The sequence below is a fragment of the Periplaneta americana genome, chromosome 11 (genome assembly GCF_040183065.1).
Source record: "Periplaneta americana isolate PAMFEO1 chromosome 11, P.americana_PAMFEO1_priV1, whole genome shotgun sequence".
Classification (NCBI taxonomy): domain Eukaryota; kingdom Metazoa; phylum Arthropoda; class Insecta; order Blattodea; family Blattidae; genus Periplaneta; species Periplaneta americana.
Window position 1 is genome coordinate 160,503,547 of NC_091127.1, and position 21,637 is coordinate 160,525,183.

General features: G+C 36.5%; 1 protein-coding gene across 2 annotated transcripts in view; it reads right to left on the reverse strand.

The window, feature by feature from the left end:
- The window catches only part of LOC138709515 (protein obstructor-E-like), a 117,782-nt gene that overhangs the window by 38,509 nt on the left and 57,636 nt on the right, over positions 1 to 21,637 (reverse strand). The window contains exon 2 of one of the 2 annotated variants that reach the window (XM_069840336.1): positions 10,131 to 10,352. The exons of the other annotated variant lie outside the window; for it this stretch is intronic. Within the exon in view, the coding sequence (XP_069696437.1) occupies positions 10,131 to 10,352 (222 nt within the window). The remainder of the gene's footprint in view (positions 1 to 10,130; positions 10,353 to 21,637) is intronic. 2 annotated transcript variants of the gene reach the window in all.

Below are 21,637 nucleotides of genomic sequence, written 5' to 3' on the forward strand. Positions count from 1 at the left end.
TAATTACGTCACTGTAAAACTATGACACAGGTTAAATTTCTCATTGAGTTTTCACGGTCAGACTTCAGGAAATAACTTCTGTCACTAAATAGAAAGCGTGTATGGTGACAGCAATATTTCCAGGTCATTTTTACTTGAGAAGACAACTAGAGATCATGTGTAGACGGTGTAATAACGAAGAAGAGACTTCCAGTGCAGCATATCGTAAACGGGTAATTTACGGATCCATGTTTACTAGAGTTGGGTCGATTCGTGAACGAATCGTTCATTCCAACGACTAATAATAAAGAATCGTAAGAATCGATTCGTGGTATCAACGAATCGTCGTTCAAAAGAATCGTAACGAATCGTCATTCAAAAGAATATGAAGGAATCGGCATGGTATCGTAACCCACGATTCTATTCGTTGTTTGATGTAACCTGTCAACGGACATTTCCGAACCGTGTCGAATGCTCCCGAGCGAGAGTGAAATCAAAATATGTACTGCATTTGTTAAGTATGGAAAATAATGAACACAAACCTGAAATTTGCATAGTTAAATAGAGATGTAATGCAAAAAATGTACTTCATAATAAGGTTCAGTTGATAAATTATAATTTAGAGACATTATCTTGGGTAATTTTGCAGACTAATGGAGTTCATACTGAATGGTTCCAGCCAATGAGAAAGAGACAATCCAATGTCTCGCCTCTTATGCCATCTATGAGAGAGATGTAGAACGTTTTTGTTCTACGCGTGGTTTGCAAAGGAAAGTGTCTTGCGACGATTCAAAAGAATAGTTGGAATCGCAGACTGAGAAGAATCGTGAACGAATCGTTAGAATCGATTCGTAATGTGTGATTGAATCGTTGGAATCGACTTCTGAAAAAGAATCGTGTTGCCCAACTCTAATGTTTACTGGAACGTTTTTGCTTTATAGGACAACAAGGTGCAGAAAACGCGGTGTTGGCACTTGGCAGTGTCAAGCCTCCAGTTACACGTAAAAGCCATCAGGATAATGTGTACTGTACGTATAAAAGCTTATCTCTAATTTAAATGTAATATAAATCCTTTGAGATATTCCTTCCAAAATTCGAGATATAAGAATGAACATTTAAAATACACTTATTTCACAATAATGTTATGCCACTAATCTACTTGGCAATTCGAAACAAAAGTGAGAATTCACAAAAATTACAAATTAAATTATATACGTTGAAGCAATAAGATGAAAATAATGAAAACTTGGAGGATGGAAATGTCGGGCAAACAGGAATCGTTCGGAGGAAAGATATACCACACAAATCTTAAGGCCCATTCACAATGAAAATTAAACATAACCGTAACATAAACAGAAGTTTGCGCCCAGGTTACCAAATGGGATCATTCACAATGATTCACATAAACATTGACATAAACATTACTATAAGACGTTAACATGAAAGATTGCAAACTCCAAACTTTCATGCTTATGCTTACGTGATTTGCAAACAGAACACAATCGTGGAGCGCTGAAGTATACGACAGAATATGAGGAAATGGCGTCGTTGTTATGTTTCCATGGTTACCAAGTATGTTTGCTGTAATGTTTATGTTCCCATCGTGAATGATGGTATGACTTCTTGATTTTACCGTAACGTTTACATTCTTAAGTTAACGCTTACGTTATGTTTAATTTTCATTGTGAATGAGCCTTTAGAGACGTCTGAGATGAATCCTTGGTAAGAAGACTCAGGTCAGTGACTGAACTACGAGCGGCCTTGGGCGTGGAACGCATTCGTTGTGGTGTGATCGAGTCGGCGTAACAATACAATTAATTGTCTGTACATTTTAATAAGGCTTGAAGAAAATTACTACGCAAGGTTAGAGGGACGTCCATTGCGCCACGTGCAACTTTTACGCTCTCGTCAACCTACTTACGTGGAACATACTAGAAATCGACCAACTGTTGGCGACAACAGGTGCGATGAGTAATAGAGCAAAAATCTATACTTGGGGACACGATCTGATACCTTCACAATGACTCACACTGACAGTGACGCTTTCATAGAAACAAGAGAGCGACTGTTTCTTGCATTGGCACATGGAAGTAAATTGCGTAACAGATGAATTGTTATTTTATTATTATGGAGCAACTGTAGTTGAATCAGATAGCTATTTATTTCTCATTTATGGTCAAAGCTTCCAAATGCTCTGGCTTTCCCTGCAATTTTAAATGATTGATAAAATGGCAAACTTACTACTGTACTCCAACCACGAGAAAGTCTTTGGGGAATGAGACGAAGCGGGGTAATGCTGTGACTGAATGTTGATGTCATAAGATGTCATAAGGTTACACACGTGGGTATTCTTATCTCTATTGGCTAGCTCTCACAACACAAACCATAACATTGATACGCACATATTGATACTACCCTAGTTACAAAATTAGATCACTGTTAATCTCCTGGTCTTTTAATCTCTCCATACAGGAAATAACATATGCAGGAGAGCGCATGGTTTTTAAACTGACGTTATAACGGTAATATTATCTATCTACTTCGTTCCAATAGATGACGCAATAGTAAGCACATTCCTTTCACGGTTGATCTCCTGGTTGGAGAACAGTAGTGTTAATTATATAGTGTTAAATATAATTAACACTAGTAAGTTTGCCATTTCATCAATCATTTGTACTTAAGTGTTAAAATTAGTGTACGCAAGATTAAAGATGAACTACAATTTTAATTACAGGTTTGTTTCTTAAAGAGTTCGTGATTGTTTGAAAACTGTTCCAACCTCAACTATTGCTCATGATTAGCAATTATAGGTTAGAAATTTATTTGAAACCATCCCTACACGAACGCTCATGTACTGTACGAGTAAAATAATCTCGTATACTGAAGATGCAACTAAATTTCACAATACATTTTAATAACCAAATATAGGTAAGTTAATCATGGAAACATAAAATATTAGTGCAAAAAGTACGTGTGTGCCAGTCCAATGGATAAAACTAAAGCACAACTATCTTAACGCGCATGCGTTCATGTGGTTTGAGATTGATTTGCGGTTGATCCGCTTCACCTTTTTATTTTTTATTGGTTATTCTACGACGCTTAATCAACTACTATGGACATCTATCATCCGACAAGGGAACATCACTCAACGTTAAGAAAACTTTCAAACAATTCATACACCATTTGAAAGAGCATCCTGTGATGCACATATGACGAGCTAGGAAGAGACAAATGGCTTATAGAGAATCGGGAGGTTCATTGCCGCCCTCACATAAGCCCGCCATCGGTCCCAATCCTGAGCAAGATTAATCCAGTCCCTACCATCATATCCCATCTACCTCAAATCCACTTTAATATCATCCCCCAAAATACGTCTCGGCCTCCCCAAAGGTCTTTTTCCCCTCAGCTCTCCCAACAAACACTCTATATGAATTTATGGATTCATTAATACGTGCTACATGACCTGCCCATCTCAAACGTCTGGATTTAAAATGTTCCTAATTATGTTAGGTGAAGAATACAATGCGTGCAGTTCTACGATGTGTAACTTTCTCCATTCTCCTGTAATTTCATCCCTCTTAGCTCCAAATATTTTCCTAAGCACCTCATTCTCAAATGCCCTTAACCTCTGTTCCTCTGTCAAGGTAAGAGTCGAAGTTACACAACCATACTTACAGAACAATCGATAACATAACTGTTTTACAAATTCTAACTTCCAGTTTTCTCCAGAGCAGACTGGATGACAAAAGCTTCTCAACCGAATAATAACAGGCATTTCCCATATCCTGCTTCATTTATATGTTATAAGTCTACGAGACTGAGCTTCCAGCTTACTTTCATTCCGAAGGAATTGATACTAAAGATTTTATTGTATCTTATGAATCCATTTCGTTAGACAGGAATTTAATCCTCAATCTAATAATAAGACTGATAATCAGAGACCGGAACTTTGGCAAAATGCCTTTTTAAATGTGTTAACTCTATCTTCATTTTGAAAGTAAATCTGTGCGAATTATACCTTTGTGATTGAAACGTCACAATTTTACAGAGGTGTGAAAATTATTAGAATAATCTTAATTTTAAAGGTTTTTTAATAGTTCCTTCACAAATATTCATTGAATTGATAATATTGGTATATAATATTACTATACTTATGTAGGATATATTTACTACTAACAATGCCGGAAAGCATTGTTGTACATTGGTATTTTTCTTATTTTACAATTGTTATGGGAATTCAGAAATTATTATATTATGTTGGCGGAATTGGAAACATCAAACATTAATTAAGAAATGCTTTAAACAAATTGTTCTTTGCGTTTACATTGTTGTGAAGGTTCAAATGAACGTATACATCTGTTTTGTGCATATAATTTTTTATGTTTCCAATTCCGCCAACATAATATAATAATTTCTTAATTCCCATAACAATTGTAAAATAAGAAAAATACCAATGTACAACAATGCTTTCCGGCATTGTTAGTAGTAAATATATCCTACATCAGTATAGTAACATATACCAATATTCATCAATTCAATTAATATTTGTGAAGGAACTATTAAAAAAAACCTTTAAAATTAAGATTATTCTAATAATTTTCACACCTCTGTATGTTTCCCTTTTCTGCCTTTTTTAATATAAATGCCTAATTTACAAAATAAATGCTTTTTTGCCTTTATTTGATTATTCATCTATTATTTATTAATTTATTATTAAATATTGCCTATAGGTATATTTTAATGTATTTCTATAACCCCTACAATGAAAGTGACTTCACCGAATGTATATTATTGTCTTTCAGTCAGTTCATATTCTCTTTGCAACAATGAGTGCTGCCGTGCAAAAATGTATAACAGTGAGCGTTTTAATTATCGCTTGTATTTATTTGACAAGGCAACAATGAGTGCGGGTCTAACGTTATTTTTAACGGTTATTTTTCTTTCAGTTTTCATTGCGACGTTGTTGTAGCTAGCTAAATATTTCATATCGCAACATATCAGTACAACCAAACACAAAAATGCACTTTCCAAGGCTACTGGGAAGAAGATTTCTTTGCTTCCAACAGTAATTGCAACATCGAGTCGAAAATCTCAATTTTCATTCCACTTATGTAAAGCTTTTCTTGCTGCCGAAATCCCTTTGTGGAAAGTGCAAGGTTATGGGTCTAGTGCAACGTTTTTGTAATTGCCTTTTATTGAGTATTTTAGCTATTTATATGCCTTTTTGCCTGCCTATTTTAGCTATTTATTATGCCTTTTTGCCTATTTTAGCTATTTATTATGCCTTTTTGCCTATTTTAGCTATTTATTATGCCTTTTTGCCTGCCTATTTTATCTATTTATGATGCCTTTTTGCCTGCCTATTTTAGCTATTTATGATGCCTTTTTGCCTACCTATTTTAGCTATTTATGATGCCTTTTTGCCTGCCTATTTTAGCTATTTATGATGCCTTTTTGCCTGCCTATTTTAGCTATTTATGATGCCTTTTTGCCTACCTATTTTAGCTATTTATGATGCCTTTTTGCCTGCCTATTTTAGCTATTTATGATGCCTTTTTGCCTGCCTATTTTAGCTATTTATGATGCCTTTTTGCCTGCCTATTTTAGCTATTTATTATGCCTTTTGGCCTGCCTATTTTAGCTATTTATGATGCCTTTTTGCCTGCCTATTTTAGCTATTTATATGCCTTTTTGCCTACCTATTTTAGCTATTTATGATGCCTTTTTGCCTACCAATTTTAGCTATTTATGATGCCTTTTTGCCTGCCTATTTTAGCTATTTATGATGCCTTTTTGCATGCCTATTTTAGCTATTTATATGCCTTTTTGCCTGCCTATTTTAGCTATTTATAATGCCTTTTTGCCTACCTATTTTAGCTATTTATGATGCCTTTTTGCCTGCCTACTTTAGCTATTTATGATGCCTTTTTGCCTGCCTATTTTAGCTATTTATGATGCCTTTTTGCCTACCTATTTTAGCTATTTATGATGCCTTTTTGCCTTCCTATTTTAGCTATTTATGATGCCTTTTTGCCTGCCTATTTTAGCTATTTATGATGCCTTTTTGCCTGCCCATTTTAGCTATTTATGATGCCTTTTTGCCTGCATATTTTAGCTATTTATGATGCCTTTTTGCCTGCCTATTTTAGCTATTTGATGCCTTTTTGCCTGCCTATTTTAGCTATTTATTATGCCTTTTTGCCTGCCTATTTTAGCTATTTATGATGCCTTTTTGCCTTCCTATTTTAGCTATTTATGATGCCTTTTTGCCTGCCTATTTTAGCTATTTATGATGCCTTTTTACCTGCCTATTTTAGCTATTTATGATGCCTTTTTGCCTGCCTATTTTAGCTATTTATGATGCCTTTTTGCCTGCCTATTTTAGCTATTTATGATGCCTTTTTGCCTGCCCATTTTAGCTATTTATGATGCCTTTTTGCCTGCCTATTTTAGCTATTTATGATGCCTTTTTGCCTGCCTATTTTAGCTATTTATGATGCCTTTTTGCCTGCCTATTTTAGCTATTTATGAAGCCTTTTTGCCTGCCTATTTTAGCTATTTATGAAGCCTTTTTGCCTGCCTATTTTAGCTATTTATGATGCCTTTTTGCCTGCCTATTTTAGCTATTTATGATGCCTTTTTGCCTGCCTATTTTAGCTATTTATGATGCCTTTTTGACTGCCTATTTTAGCTATTTATGATGCCTTTTTGCCTGCCTATTTTAATGATTCATAATGCCTAAACTTTCGGTCTCTGCTGATAATCACTGTAATATGATGGAAGACTACACTATCCGTAATTATACAGCTCAAAATTCCACAACTGTAGCTTGTGCATAGTTACTAAACTGTAAACAATACGATAGACTACAGATGTTAGTGAATAAAGAAATTTGCGGGGAATTATCTTCGATTTTCGATACAGACAAATACTACAAATGGTAGCGATTTTGTAACTGTTATGTTGGTAGCTAAGACAGACGTTGGTACTGGAGTTTCATGGAATTAAAATTGTACTAGATTTCTGAGCCGGTTACTGGAAGCTAGTGAAATTTGAACATACTAATAATTAATTAATATCAGTATTAATATTAATATTAGTACAAAATAGTTATTTTGTGTTTCGTTGTGGTTACAATTCAAGATTACAGTCAGATAAGTGTAAATAAATATAACATACTTGGGTATGATAATGCAGGTGGGTGATCGATAGAAATACCATTTCACATACGTTAGGGGTCAAATTTAATGGGCAAATCATCCACCATCACAAAAGAGAAAAATAGTATGCAGACTTCTGAAGCGACTACAGGAACGCAGGACAAGTTCTGGTGGCTGCTACAGAGCTGAGGCTGCAGATTGCAAGCAGACATGTCTGCCGGTTAACAGTTACACGAGACCAGACTTACAAAAACCTGAAACACTTTCACTTTCAAGTAGAAGATGAGATCCCGTTATAAACCATTTAGCGGGTTAAATGCCTGGCGACTGGTAATATGCTCATCTTGTTCCGATAACGTGTAGGACAAAAAAGAAATAGAAAGTTGGACACACAGGTGTTTCACAGAGAGAGATTTATTACGACCTACCAAGACGATTACGTTAATCGTTGTTAAAATTAAATACCGTGGTCTATGAGTAGTAATACTGAAGATTGCATTAACGCTCGTAACTACAGATAAATTATAAAATGAATCTGACAGGCACTGATTATGATTATTATCATATCTTACAATTATCGATTTCATTACAACATAAATGCACTGTATTACACCATATCGCGACGATGTCCACTATTACATTTTTACTACGTCATACTACTTTTAACCAATAAAACAGTGCGGAACGACGTGCTTCAACCAATCATGGCAGCTTATCCTACAATTTTTTATCATCTGCCTAGCATTTGTTTTCATTACCACCCTAGCATTTGTTTGCCAACAATGTACTTTCGATAATTGTACCTTTTAAAATGATTCATGTTTATTTTATCATTCTTAATTAAAACTCTTCTATCATTTATCTTGTTTATATTATTTTTAGGTTATGTTAGAGCTTTTCCTGTAAGAGATTATGGATAGTCACGTATCAGAGATTGTTTAATATATACTGATAATTGAAATGAAATGCAACTGAATCAACAAAGCCTTGAAGTTCAATGAAGATTGTATGGTTGGTACAAGTGGAAACAAGAGAATCATAACACACTACTGCCACCTAGCGGAATATTTGTGATGGGATAGTATAACAATACATTTTCAAGACATATATATATATATATTATTTAATGTACCGAAGTACATATGAAGTTTCCATGCAGATATTCTGCGTCATCATACGATGAAAGAGCAGTGGAACGGAGAAAAATTCTCTCCGGCACCGGGTTTTGAACTCGGGTTTTCAGCTCTACGTGCTGATGCTTTATCCACTAAGCCACACCGGATTCGCATCCCGGTGTCGGATCGAATCGTCTCAGTTTAAGTTCCACCTCTTGGGTTCCCTCTAGTGCCCTGCCCTCTGCATTACGTCATAAATATCTATGAACGTTGGACAATGTCCACATATGTGCAGAGGTGCACTCGTTATGAGTGAATGATTGGCCGGGATCAGACGGAATAAGCGCCGTCTTAAATCACGAAGTGGAACTTAAACTCAGACGATTCGATCCGACACCGGGATAGGAATCCGGTTTGGCTTAGTGAATAAAGCATCAACACGTAGAGCTGAAAACCTGGGTTCAAATTCCAATGCCGGAGAGAATTTTTCTCCGTTCCATTACTCTTTCATCGAATTTTCAAGACAGTTTAGTACGGTATTTTTGTAAGTTAATTAATATTTTATTGTATTAGAGTACTTTAATTCTTCTCATCTTTATATAATTTCTTCTAATCGTGTAACTTAATTACTTACAAATTGCTTTTAAGGAACCCGAAGGTTCATTGCCGCCCTCACATAAGTCCGCCAGCGGTCCCTATCCTGTGCAAGATTAATCCAGTCTCTATCATCATATCCCACCTCCCTCAAATCCATTTTAATATTATCCTCCCATCTACGTCTCGGCCTCCCTAAAGGTCTCTTTCCCTCCGGTCTCCCAACTAACACTCTATATGCATTTCTGGATTCGCCCATACGTGCTACATGCCCTGCCCATCTCAAACGTCTGGATTTAATGTTCCTAATTATGTCAGGTGAAGGATACAATGCGTGCAGTTCTGCGTTGTGTAACTTTCTCCATTCTCCTGTAACTTCATCCCGCTTAGCCCCAAATATTGTCCTAAGCACCTTATTCGCAAACACCCTTAACCTATGTTCCTCTCTCAGAGTGAGAGTCCAAGTTTCACAACCATACAGAACAAGCGGTAATATAACTGTTTTATAAATTTTAACTTTCAGATTTTCTGACAGCAGACTGGATGATAAGAGCTTCTCAACCGAATAATAACACGCATTTCCCATATTTATTCTGCGTTTAATTTCCTCCCGAGTGTCATTTATATTTGTTACTGTTGCCCCAAGATATTTGAATTTTTTCACCTCTTCGAAGGATAAATCTCCAATTTTTATATTTCCAGTTCGTACAATATTCTGGTCACGATACATAATCATATACTTTGTCTTTTCGGGATTTACTTCCAAACCTATCGCTTACTTGCTTCAAGTAAAATTTCCGTGTTTTCCCTAATCGTTTGTGTATTTTCTCCTAACATATTCACGTCATCCGCATAGACAAGAAGCTGATGTAACCCGTTCAATTCCAAACCCTGCCTGTTATCCTGAACTTTCCTAATTGCATATTCTAAAGCGAAACAGTCAATTAAATCCAGTGGAGTTGTGATTTTCTCTACATAAATGAAAAGCTCTAGTAATATTATTAGAGACAAACTTGTTCCTTGGAATACAGTAGCTTCTTTTTAGCGGTTATTTTCAAATTACTGTTTTAACGAAGTACACAGAGTTTTGCACGGAAATTATTTCACTTAAAAATATAAACAAAGCAAATTTCATGTCATGCAATGATTCTCCCACTATGCAGTTCATAATAAAGACTTCATTTGTAGAAGAGAGCCAACACTTACTCTCCATAAGGAAGCATTGCCATATCGTGCGCTGCCCCATCACCGATGTCACCTGGTCACCTCTGCCTTCACTTACTCCTCTTCTCCCTGCCCGTGCAGTCCACGTTGAAGTCATAGTCGCAGACTCCGTCGAAGGGTCCCTTTTGCCCCTTGCCGACATACACTAGTCCGTTAGGGCAGTCAAACTCGAGGGGCTGTCCGTCGTAGCAGGCGTAGTACCTATCGCAGTGGGTCACGTGGGACGTCGTCTTGATCTTCGCCAGCTTGCAAGGGTCTTCGTATTGCATGTCACCTACCACTTGAGTCAGAGTACAGCAGGTTATTGTCTGGTTAATTATTGATAGTCAGTTATTTTACCAGTTTTTACTGTAGTTCTACAAGTCTAGATGTGTTTTGTCTTTGATTGTTTACTTCTGAAATTGTAATAATTTTCACAATTATAATATACAGGTTGTCTCAGGAGGAATGTAAAATAATTCAGATTAATATACTGGGTGTTCATTTCAAAGTGTTTCATGACGTCACTGTTGTGAGTCAGCGATTTGAAGCGAGTTTCAGCTTTTATGTCAGAGAAGTTGCCTATTAATCAAGGCGTTCAATGTGAACTTGAGAACGTGTACGGTATAACTTGAACGTCGTAGCAACAGATGGCGGTCTGTACGGTCTGTGTGCTACCATAACCTCTTTCGAACTGTGTTTTGCTCGGGCAAGTCGTACGCAGGGTATTTGTTATCATCGTTTGCGTACGACAACATTCCACAATACAAATCAAATGCTCCGTGTCCATGTTGACCGTCGAAGTTAATGTCAACAAATACGTAAGTAATCGTCTTAACCCTCTCCCCATATCCCGACAGTAAGAAAAAAAACTCACCTCAGTACGTGTTTTCAAACAGTTCACATTCCTGCCACTACAAGTGTTACCGTACGTATCGGTAAGTACTCTTCAGAATGAACGCCGTACTTGCTAGGCAACTTCTCTGGCACATAAGTAATACGCCTCTGTGGAAGTGTAGGAAGATTGAATTCTCTAGGCTCAACGACTAGCCACATGACGGCATACAGCGAGCCATGATACACTTTGAACTGAACACCCAGTAGTGGTTAATCTACATCTATTTAACCTGAAATAGCTACGTCCGAAGTCTGATTGGGGATAAATTAAGGGGAGAAATATTGGAAAGTCTTGCGGTTCCATGTTTTATACATGACGTGTTGCGCCAAATCTTTTGCACACGACAGCATCTGGGCACCGCAATACCTGAGCAACATATACATCCATCTCAAAAATTGTTTTCTGACTTTGTTATAGAGAGAGAGAGAGACAAACTCATCCGGCCTTAATTAAGGATGACCACGAGGATCCGGAAATGAATAGCAAACAAATACAATTAATTAAATATGAATAGTGTTATAAAAATAAAGTATAACAATTAAGCACTATTGATTATCAATTGCAAAATAAAATCTTAGAAGGTGACTAAATTATACTGATAAAAAAAAAAGATTTTATTTAAAATTAGCATATTCTGAATTAAGGCCTTCTGAGTGGTATAAATGAAATTGTATAATCTGCAGGGAATCTTTGAGAATTTGCGAGATGATTTTTTGAATTTCAAAAGATGATATTGATAAATGTTTTAAAAAATTATATGTAAATTTTGGTAAAGAACTCCGAGCACCAAAAAAATAAACCTGTCACTGACCAATTGAAGAGAGGGATGTTATACTTGGCACTAAGGTAGGGAATACAAGGTTCATAAATGGCCCTCTTTTCATGATCAACCTGATGAGCTTGGTTTAGATCTCTCTCCATGCGTATAGTTGGATTTATGATAATAGCCTTTTGTTTTTTGTTCTTAAAATCAGACACATTTATTATATTGTATTTATAAAATTCATACATAAAAATCCAAATAATTTTGAAACAAAAGGTAGGAATTCTTTAAGATTGTTTGAACCAAAATGCAACACTCCTACAGTATTTAAACACAGTAGTAATTTAGGCCCAAGAATATATAATAAATTTATATTAAAATATCCTAATCTTGTCAATTATAAAAGTTCTAGTATTAAATTTAAAAAGTTATATATATATAGATTTTATAAATAATGAAAAATTTTAAATTTATCTATTTATGCGAATGACAGGTACATAGACAACTTATATTTTACCTAAACACAACCTCAAGATTAAAACAATTAACTTAATACAACTTAAAATTAAATCTAATGAAGGAACTAAACAAAATCCTTAAAGAACTAAAAACTAAGAACTAAACAGAGGCATGAGGAAATTTAAATTTATATATTCTTCTTGTGTAGTGAACATGGGACAAATTGTATTATATACTTCTTAATTTAAATTCAGGAATCCGTCCTTGAACACGAGTTCTACTCCTTCAGGGGTGAACTAAATTTTTATCTGTTTATATTATATTTTGTTACAAATTATTAAAATAAATAAATAAATAAATAAATAAATAAATAAATAAATATAATAAATTGAATGCGCGTTCATTTGACATTTAATTCGTGTTTATGGATTTTGTACTGTTAAATGGAGACGACGTTTTCGCAACCTAAGGGTTCCATCTATCTGTGCTTCCCGCGCTTACCGGGTGTTACCTGAAACTAGCAAGCTACGAAGTGTTTCACTGAAGTTAGAAAGAGGAACGTTACTGGCACCTGTTAAGAGTTTACAATTCATAGAATCCATAAGAACGGCAAACTTAGTAATTTGCCTTTTGTGATTATTTTATTTCCTTACCGAGTTTGTACTTCATTATGAAATAAACTTACTGGAACAACAAAAGGTGCAGCATTTGCAATAATGTATCATAACACAATGTTCTAAAAAGTAGAAATTCGTCTATAATGCCTCTCTCCATTTGAAAGTTCGGCCATCAATCATTTCCCAACTATTACATTTCGAACATATTCGTAGGTTTATCAGTTCATGGTTAACCCAAACTGTATTATCCTGAAAAACTTTACATTCCCTTGAGACACTCTGTATTTTCAGATTCATGCAAGATAGAACTCTATAAATTTAACCAGTTTAACAGATCATTAAATTTATTAAATCACTTAGAAAACACTACTTATTGAAATATAGGTCTACTAGATAAAATCTTACAACATAAAGCCTAATATTAAATCCCGTACAGTTATTGGAGGTGGAAGAAAATTTCCTCTATTTTGCTTTTATTTATAGATAGGTATGTAGCTATTTAAAAACACTTTTAATACATTTAAAGAAATGGTGCAGGTGTTCTTGGTACATTATTATAGTGATAAAAACCAGTAACAGCGATTTTATCATGAACCTACCGAAAAGACTTGATTAAGAGTGAAAAATAATCACCAGAGCAAGATTAATCCAGTCCATATCATCATATCCCATCTCACTCAAATCCATTTTAATATTATCCTCCCATCTACGTTTTGCCTCCCCAAAAGTACTTTTCCTTCAGGTCTTCCAACTAATACTCTATATGCATTTCTGTATTCACTCATACATACTACAAGTTTTGCCCAGCTCAAACGTCTGGATTTAATGTTCCTAATTATGTTAGGTGAAGAATATAATGCGTGCAGTTCTGCGTTTTGTAACTTTCTCCCTGTAACTTCATCGCCTTTAGCCACAGATATATTCCTAAGCATCTTATTCTCGAACACCCTTAGGCTTTGTTCGTCTCTCAAAGTAAGATTTCAAGTTTCACAACTTGGAGTTTGATATGGTGTAAGTTAATCATCACATGAAATATATTTGTTTTTTTTTTGGGTAGGGTTTTTATTGAATTTCTTTTTTTTAAATTTGTGTAGGGATGATAATCAATTAATAACTCAATATAAAAACATTAAAACTCTATAAAAAAATTGGCAAAATTACAAAGAGTCTTTAGGCCATACGTGCTTCAATCGTTATCATATAGCCTATGTTTTTATTGCAGATCATGAATGTATGCAGTATCCTTAGAAGAAAGAAGTTCCTAATTCATCTTATTGCTGTTGTATTCTTATGCGTCACTCTAGCTGTCATAATCAGAGCAATATTATGGAGCAACAATTGTAAAAGTAAGTGTTAAGCCTACACATTCAGATAAATACTGTATGATCACTGCATTATGACCATTACGGTGAAAATGAAAGCATGCGTAACAGTGACGCAAGTAAAGTATAGCGGGAAGTGTTAGCATGGTCAAGGATCCCTGCATTGGTTGTATTGCCGTGAAAGGGAATGCTGGAGATTTTGCTAAGTTTCCTAAAGAGAAAACTGTGGGGCAAAACACTTCGGTACATCTATTTCTGTAATAGAATACCTATGATGCTTTCCATCACGCGAAATGACTCTCTCCCCAGATCTCAACCCTATTGAGCACCTGTGGGTTTTGTGGAATGTTGGTTATATCCCTTACCTCCATACCTGCACTATGGATTGCATACAAACACCGTGATTGAATATACAGACACATTGTGGAATTCTTGCTATGGTACGTACATGCCGTACTGCAGGCGAAAGGAGGTCCAACACTGTGTAACGCAGGTGGTCATAAATCAGTAAACACAATTTTATCAAGCCACTAATAGCGATTATTGTTCGTAATTTTGTGAAATCAGTCTGCAATTAACAATAGCAGTGTAAATTAAATACAGAATGAGTCAGGAGGAAAAGTACATGGCGTGAGTGGTGATAATATTGGTGATTCTGAACAAGAAAGTTTATATGAACATATGCACTGTTCTTAATAGTATCTGACTTACAGCTGTTTGAAAATCACGGACGTCATTTCCTTCATCAGCACTCACATGCGGACGCAACCAAAATGTTAGGTTGTAAGTATCCTGGGCATTGGATCGGTCGCGGTGGAGTCATTCCTAGGCCAGGGAGGTCACCCGACTTTACTTCATTGGATTACTGTGTTTGTGGATGGTTTAAGAACGAAGTCTACAAGCGCAAAGTGGAAACAAGGACGGAACTTATCGCTCGCATTTTACATGCGGAGGAAAAGTACATGGTGTGAGGGGTGATAATATTGGTGATTCTGAACAAGAAAGTTTATATGAACATATGCACTATTCTTAACAGTATCTGACTTACAGTTGTTTGAAAATCACGGACGTCATTTCCTTCATCAGCACTCACATGCGGACGCAACCAAAACGTTAGGTTGTAAGTATCCTGGGCGTTGGATCGGTCGCGGTGGAGTCATTTCTTGGCCACCGAGGTCACCCGACCTTACTTCATTGGATTACTGTATTTGGGGTTGGTTTAAAAGCGAAGTCTACAGGCGCAAAGTGGAAACAAGGGAGAAACTTCTCGCTCGCATTTCACATGCTTGTGCTCAAGTAAGGAATGTCCGAATCAGCTCAGATCAGCAACACAGCAACTGTCTACAAGAACTGCGAAGTACAATGAAGTTGACGGTGGACTTTCTGAGTATGTTCGGTAAAGAAAAATACTCAATTAAACAAAACATAAGGTAACAATGTTTTAATTTACTATCACCTGGTCCACACCTGTGGAGTAACGGTTAGCATGTCTAGCCGCGAAACCAGGTGGCCCGGGTTCGATTCCAGGTCGGGGCAAGTTACCTGCTTGAGGTTTTTTCCGGGGTTTTCCCTCAACCCAATATGAGCAAATGCTGGGTAACTTTCGGTGTTGGACTCCGGACTCATTTCACCGGCATTATCACCTTCATCTCATTCAGACGCTAAATAATCTAAGCTGTTGATAAAGCGTCGTAAAATAACCTACTAAAAAAACTATCACCTGCACTTTTCTCGTTCCTAATTGCTTCCATTAGTTTTCTCCGAAACCGTTAACAACAGGACATATGTTCATATAAACTTATTTGTTCAGAATCAACCATATTATCACCCCTGAAACCATGTACCTTTCCTCCTGACTCACCCTGTATCTATAGGCCTAACTATGAAGACGTAGCGCCTTACATACTTTAATAGGTTATGTAATCATTTTTGCACTTTCTCTTATTGTAGAGTAAATCATAGGCTTTCTGGCTTCATTTTTCCAATTAAAATGTCAAGGACCCCTAAGAATATTACCATCCAGGAGTATATATTTGAAGATGTATCCCAATTCAGATATCTTGGAGTTATTATTAATAATAACTGTGATGTGAGTGGTTGTGTCAACGACAGAATACAGGCTGGAAATCGGGCATATTACGCTAATCTTCCACTCTTTAAAAATCAGTTGTTATCGAGGATGACAAAGATTAAAGTTTATAAAACATTAGTTCGTCCTGTAGTTCAGAGACATGGACATTTACAAAGAAAGAAGAGAACTCCTTAAGTTTTGAACAGAAGATTCTGCGTAGAATCTTCGGCCCAGTCAATGATCATCAAGGATGGAGGATACACTCCAACAATGAACTTCTTAATCTGATAGGAGGTCAAGATGTTGTAAAATTTATGAAAGCTCAAAGACTGAGATGGCTAGGACATGTAAAAGGATGCCTGAAACACGCACTCCTATTAAAATATTAAAGGGTAGACTATATAGGCTGTTTCAAAAATACGGGGCATAATTTCAAGTATGTATTTCCCACATGTAGACAATCAAAATAGTTCATTACAACATGTGTCCGGAAATGCTTTATTTCCGAGTTATGGCCTTCACAACATTGAAATTCACCGGAACGTTTTTCTTTCCGCAGGTCGTTGCCGTCAAAGGAGACATTAAGAGGGCACTCTGACAGTTCATTCCGAGGCGAAGGTTACATTCAGTGTTGTACTTGGTACTTGGATCGAAGGTTTCCTGATCGATGGATAGGTAGAGGTGGCCCAATTGCTTGGCCTCCACGCTCACCTGATCTAAACCCTCTCCATTTCTACTTGTGGGGCCATTTAAAATCATTGGTTTATTCGTCTCCGGTGCCTGATTTGGAATCCCTTCGGAATCGAATTGTGGCATGTTCTGAGGACATACGCAATACTCCTGGAGTTTGGGATCGTGTTCGCAGGCCAATGAGACATCGATGTGAGGTCTGTATTCAAGCAGGAGGTGGACATTTTGAACATCTTCTGTAATGACAACGACCTGCGGAAAGAAAAACGTTCCAGTGAATTTCAATGTTGTGAAGGCCATAACTCGGAAATGAAGCATTTCCGGACACATGTTGTAATGAACTATTTTGATTGTCTACATGTGGGAAATACATACCTGAAATTATGCCCCGTATTTTTGAAACACCCTGTAGAACAGGAGAAAGGGTAGACCAAAGTTAAGGTGGATGGAGGGGGTATCCAAAGATCTTGAAATTATGGTAGTGAGAGGATGGACTAACATGGTGAAGGACAGAGTAGGATGGAAGGCTGTTGTTAAGGAGGCCAAAACCCATCCCGGGTTGTAGCGCTAACTGATGATGATGATGATGATGATGATGATGAATTAAAATGTCAGTATATAATTAAACTTGTCATATGATATTTCCTTAATGTTGCTCGTCTGTGAATACAGTACATACTGACATTAAATCCACATCTAGATTACATTTTCGTAGATAAATATATTAGGGGAAAAATTCCCCGGTGTTTGGTTATTACGATGTTATGACTCCAAATAATACAAAGCAAGATAACACAATGAAACAGACAAATACTTATGCCTTAGATGTGATTATAACTGATAATTTGGGCTTCCACACAGTGTCAAAACCATCTTAACTGCTGAGTACTCCAGAATAGGCACTTCGATACTGTTGTAGCATAGTCTAGTATATACAGTCACGAAGCTTGAGTTATGAGCAGGCTTCGAGACTTCGGACCCGATAGAGTAGTTCAGTGGGAAATCCGCATAACGGCGTACTGAGTATAATGGTAAAGCGTACAGTGGGTGGGGGTACTGTAGAATGAATTCCAATAAATACGCAAAGGAAAACGCTCCGGATATGGAGGTTCTGACGAATAATTATTTGGTTTTCATACAAACCTATTTTCAAACTGTGTCTCAAACTATTACACGGTTAGAAAAGTCAGAGCAAGAGATGCCGGAAGCCCTCAAATTAATTGAGGAAATGATGCAGAGAATTAATGAGACACCAAGTACACCGGTTACTGAACGTGTGAATCAGAAGTGGAAATCAAGTTTATGTAAAAATAACGGACATGGAACTTTGTTTAACATAAACAGCAAATTAGTGGACACAGAGTCACCCGAGAATAAAGGACTGTCTCTTAGAGACTGCAATGATGTTAGTTTGTTTCGTTTTGCTCCTATCACGTCATACGAAGTAGAGCGCAGCTTTCTACAGTACAAACTTTGGCAGATAACCGAAAAATGTTTACGTTTGAGACACTGAAAATGTATCTTGTAGTACATTGCAATTCGGTACTGTAACTGCACTTCCTAAAGACGACCATGCTTATTTCCACCATTAACACTGTGTATAATTAAACACAAATGCTTATAAAAGACAGGAGAATAAATGCTTTTCACATTCTTTTGACATTATCATTGTGTAATGTATATTTACTTTCAGAATGTACATATGTGTGTGTTCCCCCATACTACCGTACTCTACTCTATATAGCAACGTTGTTACCTCAACACATCTCTATCTACCTGCAGCGAGTCAACAACCTATAGTGCATGCGCAGTAAACTTATTGTATCGGGTCCAAAGTCTCGAAGCCTGGTTATGAAGTTGCTAGGAACAATAGATTGTGCAGGTACTATTTCGCATTGTCTGTAATGAGGCTATAGTAGCGATCCTAGTGGTTAGCAACTATCTATGAATGCATATTTATTACATATTGAGCTTCGTGACTATACATTATACTAGACTGTGGTTGTAGTATCTTCCTGATTAAAATAACACACAGTATTTTATCTCTCCCGCAGCGAGAGAAGAACATGGGAAGCACAGAGATTCGGACTATTTTAGCGTGGATTCCCGTCGTTCTCTCGCCGCCAGTTTACTTGACATCGCAGCAGATATAAAAGGTGAGATATTACTGACTCAGGCAGTCCTTTCAATTTAAAATGGAGCGCTTTCGTATGCGAATAATAAGCTTTGTTGACTGTCTAGTGTAAATAAAGCTTAAAATGAAATGTAATTAAGTACAACCCGGGCAAACAGCGTTGTTTAAATAGTTTCATAAGTCGGACTAGAGAATATTTCAACAGGAAAATTCATTTCCCAAGATTGAGCTCATTTGATATCAGCAGAAATGAGTAATTAAGAAACTAAATGGAGCAGCAAAGTGTCGGGTATTGACTCTTCTTTTGAACGTTGTCAGTCTCGTCTACTTGAAGAGAGAGGTAAGAGAGACTTTATGCCAGTGATGGTGTCTTTGGCACAAAGGTTTCCTTCTTATTATTTTATGGCAATGGTATTGATCGCCTTTCAGTTTATTTTTAAGTTTCGTTCAGGATCCTTTTATACATTTCCTATTTATTTTACACTACTTTCTTCTTCATATTGTAAATTTTATTAGTACCAACGATGTAATTTATTCGTCACAACAGTAATTCCTTTCTACAATTCACCTTAAACGCTCTCGTCAACAATTGGATCCTCACTCAACACAGTATTCGTTATAGCACTCCACCGACGACAATGACAATTTACGTGGACTATTACGCACAACAATGAACTGCTAATCTTAACTAGTATTTACAAAGCACTATTTACAAATCAGAACTACCAGTTCTCAGTTCACAGTTCTTCTATCTCAGTCACTCGAGTTCACAGTATCTCGAACCACAGACCTTCAGAGACAGTTCACTGTACTCGAACTCGGGTCCCTCCAACTGCGGTCCACTGCACTCGAACTCAGGTCCCTCCAACTGCGGTCCACTGCACTCGAACTCAGGCCTTCGGATGCTGACGCAGATGCGGACGCACACTCGAGTCGAACTCCGGTACACAAGACTGGCTTGCTTGCTCTGGCTTTCTCACTGACTGGCTGACTAATCAACTGAAAACTGCTGTCGTTCCTTCGCGACCGTAATTTATAACAGAAGGCCAGTACTCTACCGACTGCGCCACCCAGGCCGACTTCTTGAAGAATGGTTTGAAACTATTCATATTTAGTGAAATTATCCATAATTTATTCTCAGGATAAAAATGAAATTAATTGTTGTTGTTGTTGTTTAGTCAACTATCTGGAGACAGGTTTGAACTTCATAAGTGACACCAATAAGGCATCACTCATGAGGCAACTAAGCCAGGAGATAACGCGGTAGGGTGTCCAGTTCCTTTCCCCCTCCATTGCATACATCGCTGACTAGCAATATATTCCACTAATAAGACTTCAGATGTACAAACAATTGTTCTTCCTCTGACACATATCGTCAAGTGAGATGTGCTGCCTTATAATAGATGTACATATCAGCCAGAACCTCAGCCAGAGGTAATACAATAAATTATCAGCTTATATTAAAGTAAGTATTTCAGACGAAAAAATTGAAAATACGATTGAGGAGTTTGTCTCATGACATGATTAAACAGAAAACATAAGAAAAAATATTGTAACATACAAGATCTAATTAAAATAAAAATAGAAAATATTTTCTAATTTATTAATTTTTGTCTCGCTTATATTAAATTCTAACTAGGCCTAATTGAAATAGTTTGATATATTCCATTTTTTTATTTTAGTAGGTTACGACGCTTTATCAACATCTCAGGTTATTTAGCGTCTGAATGAGATGAAGGTGATAATGCCGGTGAAGTGAGTCCGGGGTCCAGCACCGAAAGTTACCCAGCATTTGCTCGTATTGGGTTGAGGGAAAATCCCGGAAAAAACCCCACCAGGTAACTTTCCCCGACCGGGAATCGGACCCGGGCCACCTGGTTTCGCGGCCAGACGCGCTGACCGTTACTCCACAGGTGTGCACTTGAAGTTGTTAGTAAAATACCTTTTTTCTTTATTTTACGGGTAGAAATATATTACAAATAGAGAATGAACTATTCAGAAGTATCATTTCTTTAATTGGCTAGTGTTCTGAAGCTAAAAATGTGTTGTTAATTGCTTTGTACAGATTTTTTTTTTCAATTTTTAATTAAAAATTACATAATTCTCACGCACTTATCACAAAAATTGTTACAAATCATACGACTTTAGGAACTTGATTCTTTACAGTTTAATTATGCATCCTAGTGTACAGTCTTGAAGAATTTACAAGAGTGGCGTGATTTGTAACAGTTGTGACAAATGCGTAAGAAAATGTAATTTTGTAGTTAAAAATCGAAAAAAAAAAAAAAATTCTGTACGAAGCAACTATAGAAGTCACAACACATTTTTAGAATACTAACTAATTAAAGAAATTATAGTCCTCAATATTCTTTTATCGTTAAAACTCAAGAGTAATGGTATTTTACACGCAACTTCAAATTAGTGGAATTCTGAAAATTTTGAGATTATGAGAAATGTTTATATGACTTTTTTGCTCAGAATGTCTTCGGAAATAAGCTCCGTAAGGGACGGTAAATCCTTGTTAATCATCCTGTATAATTATAACGCATTAATTTAAGTTATTTCCAGCATCATCTGCAGTAATGAGTTTAGGAGCCAATAAGCCATGAGACACAGCCTTGAATTTCAGAGA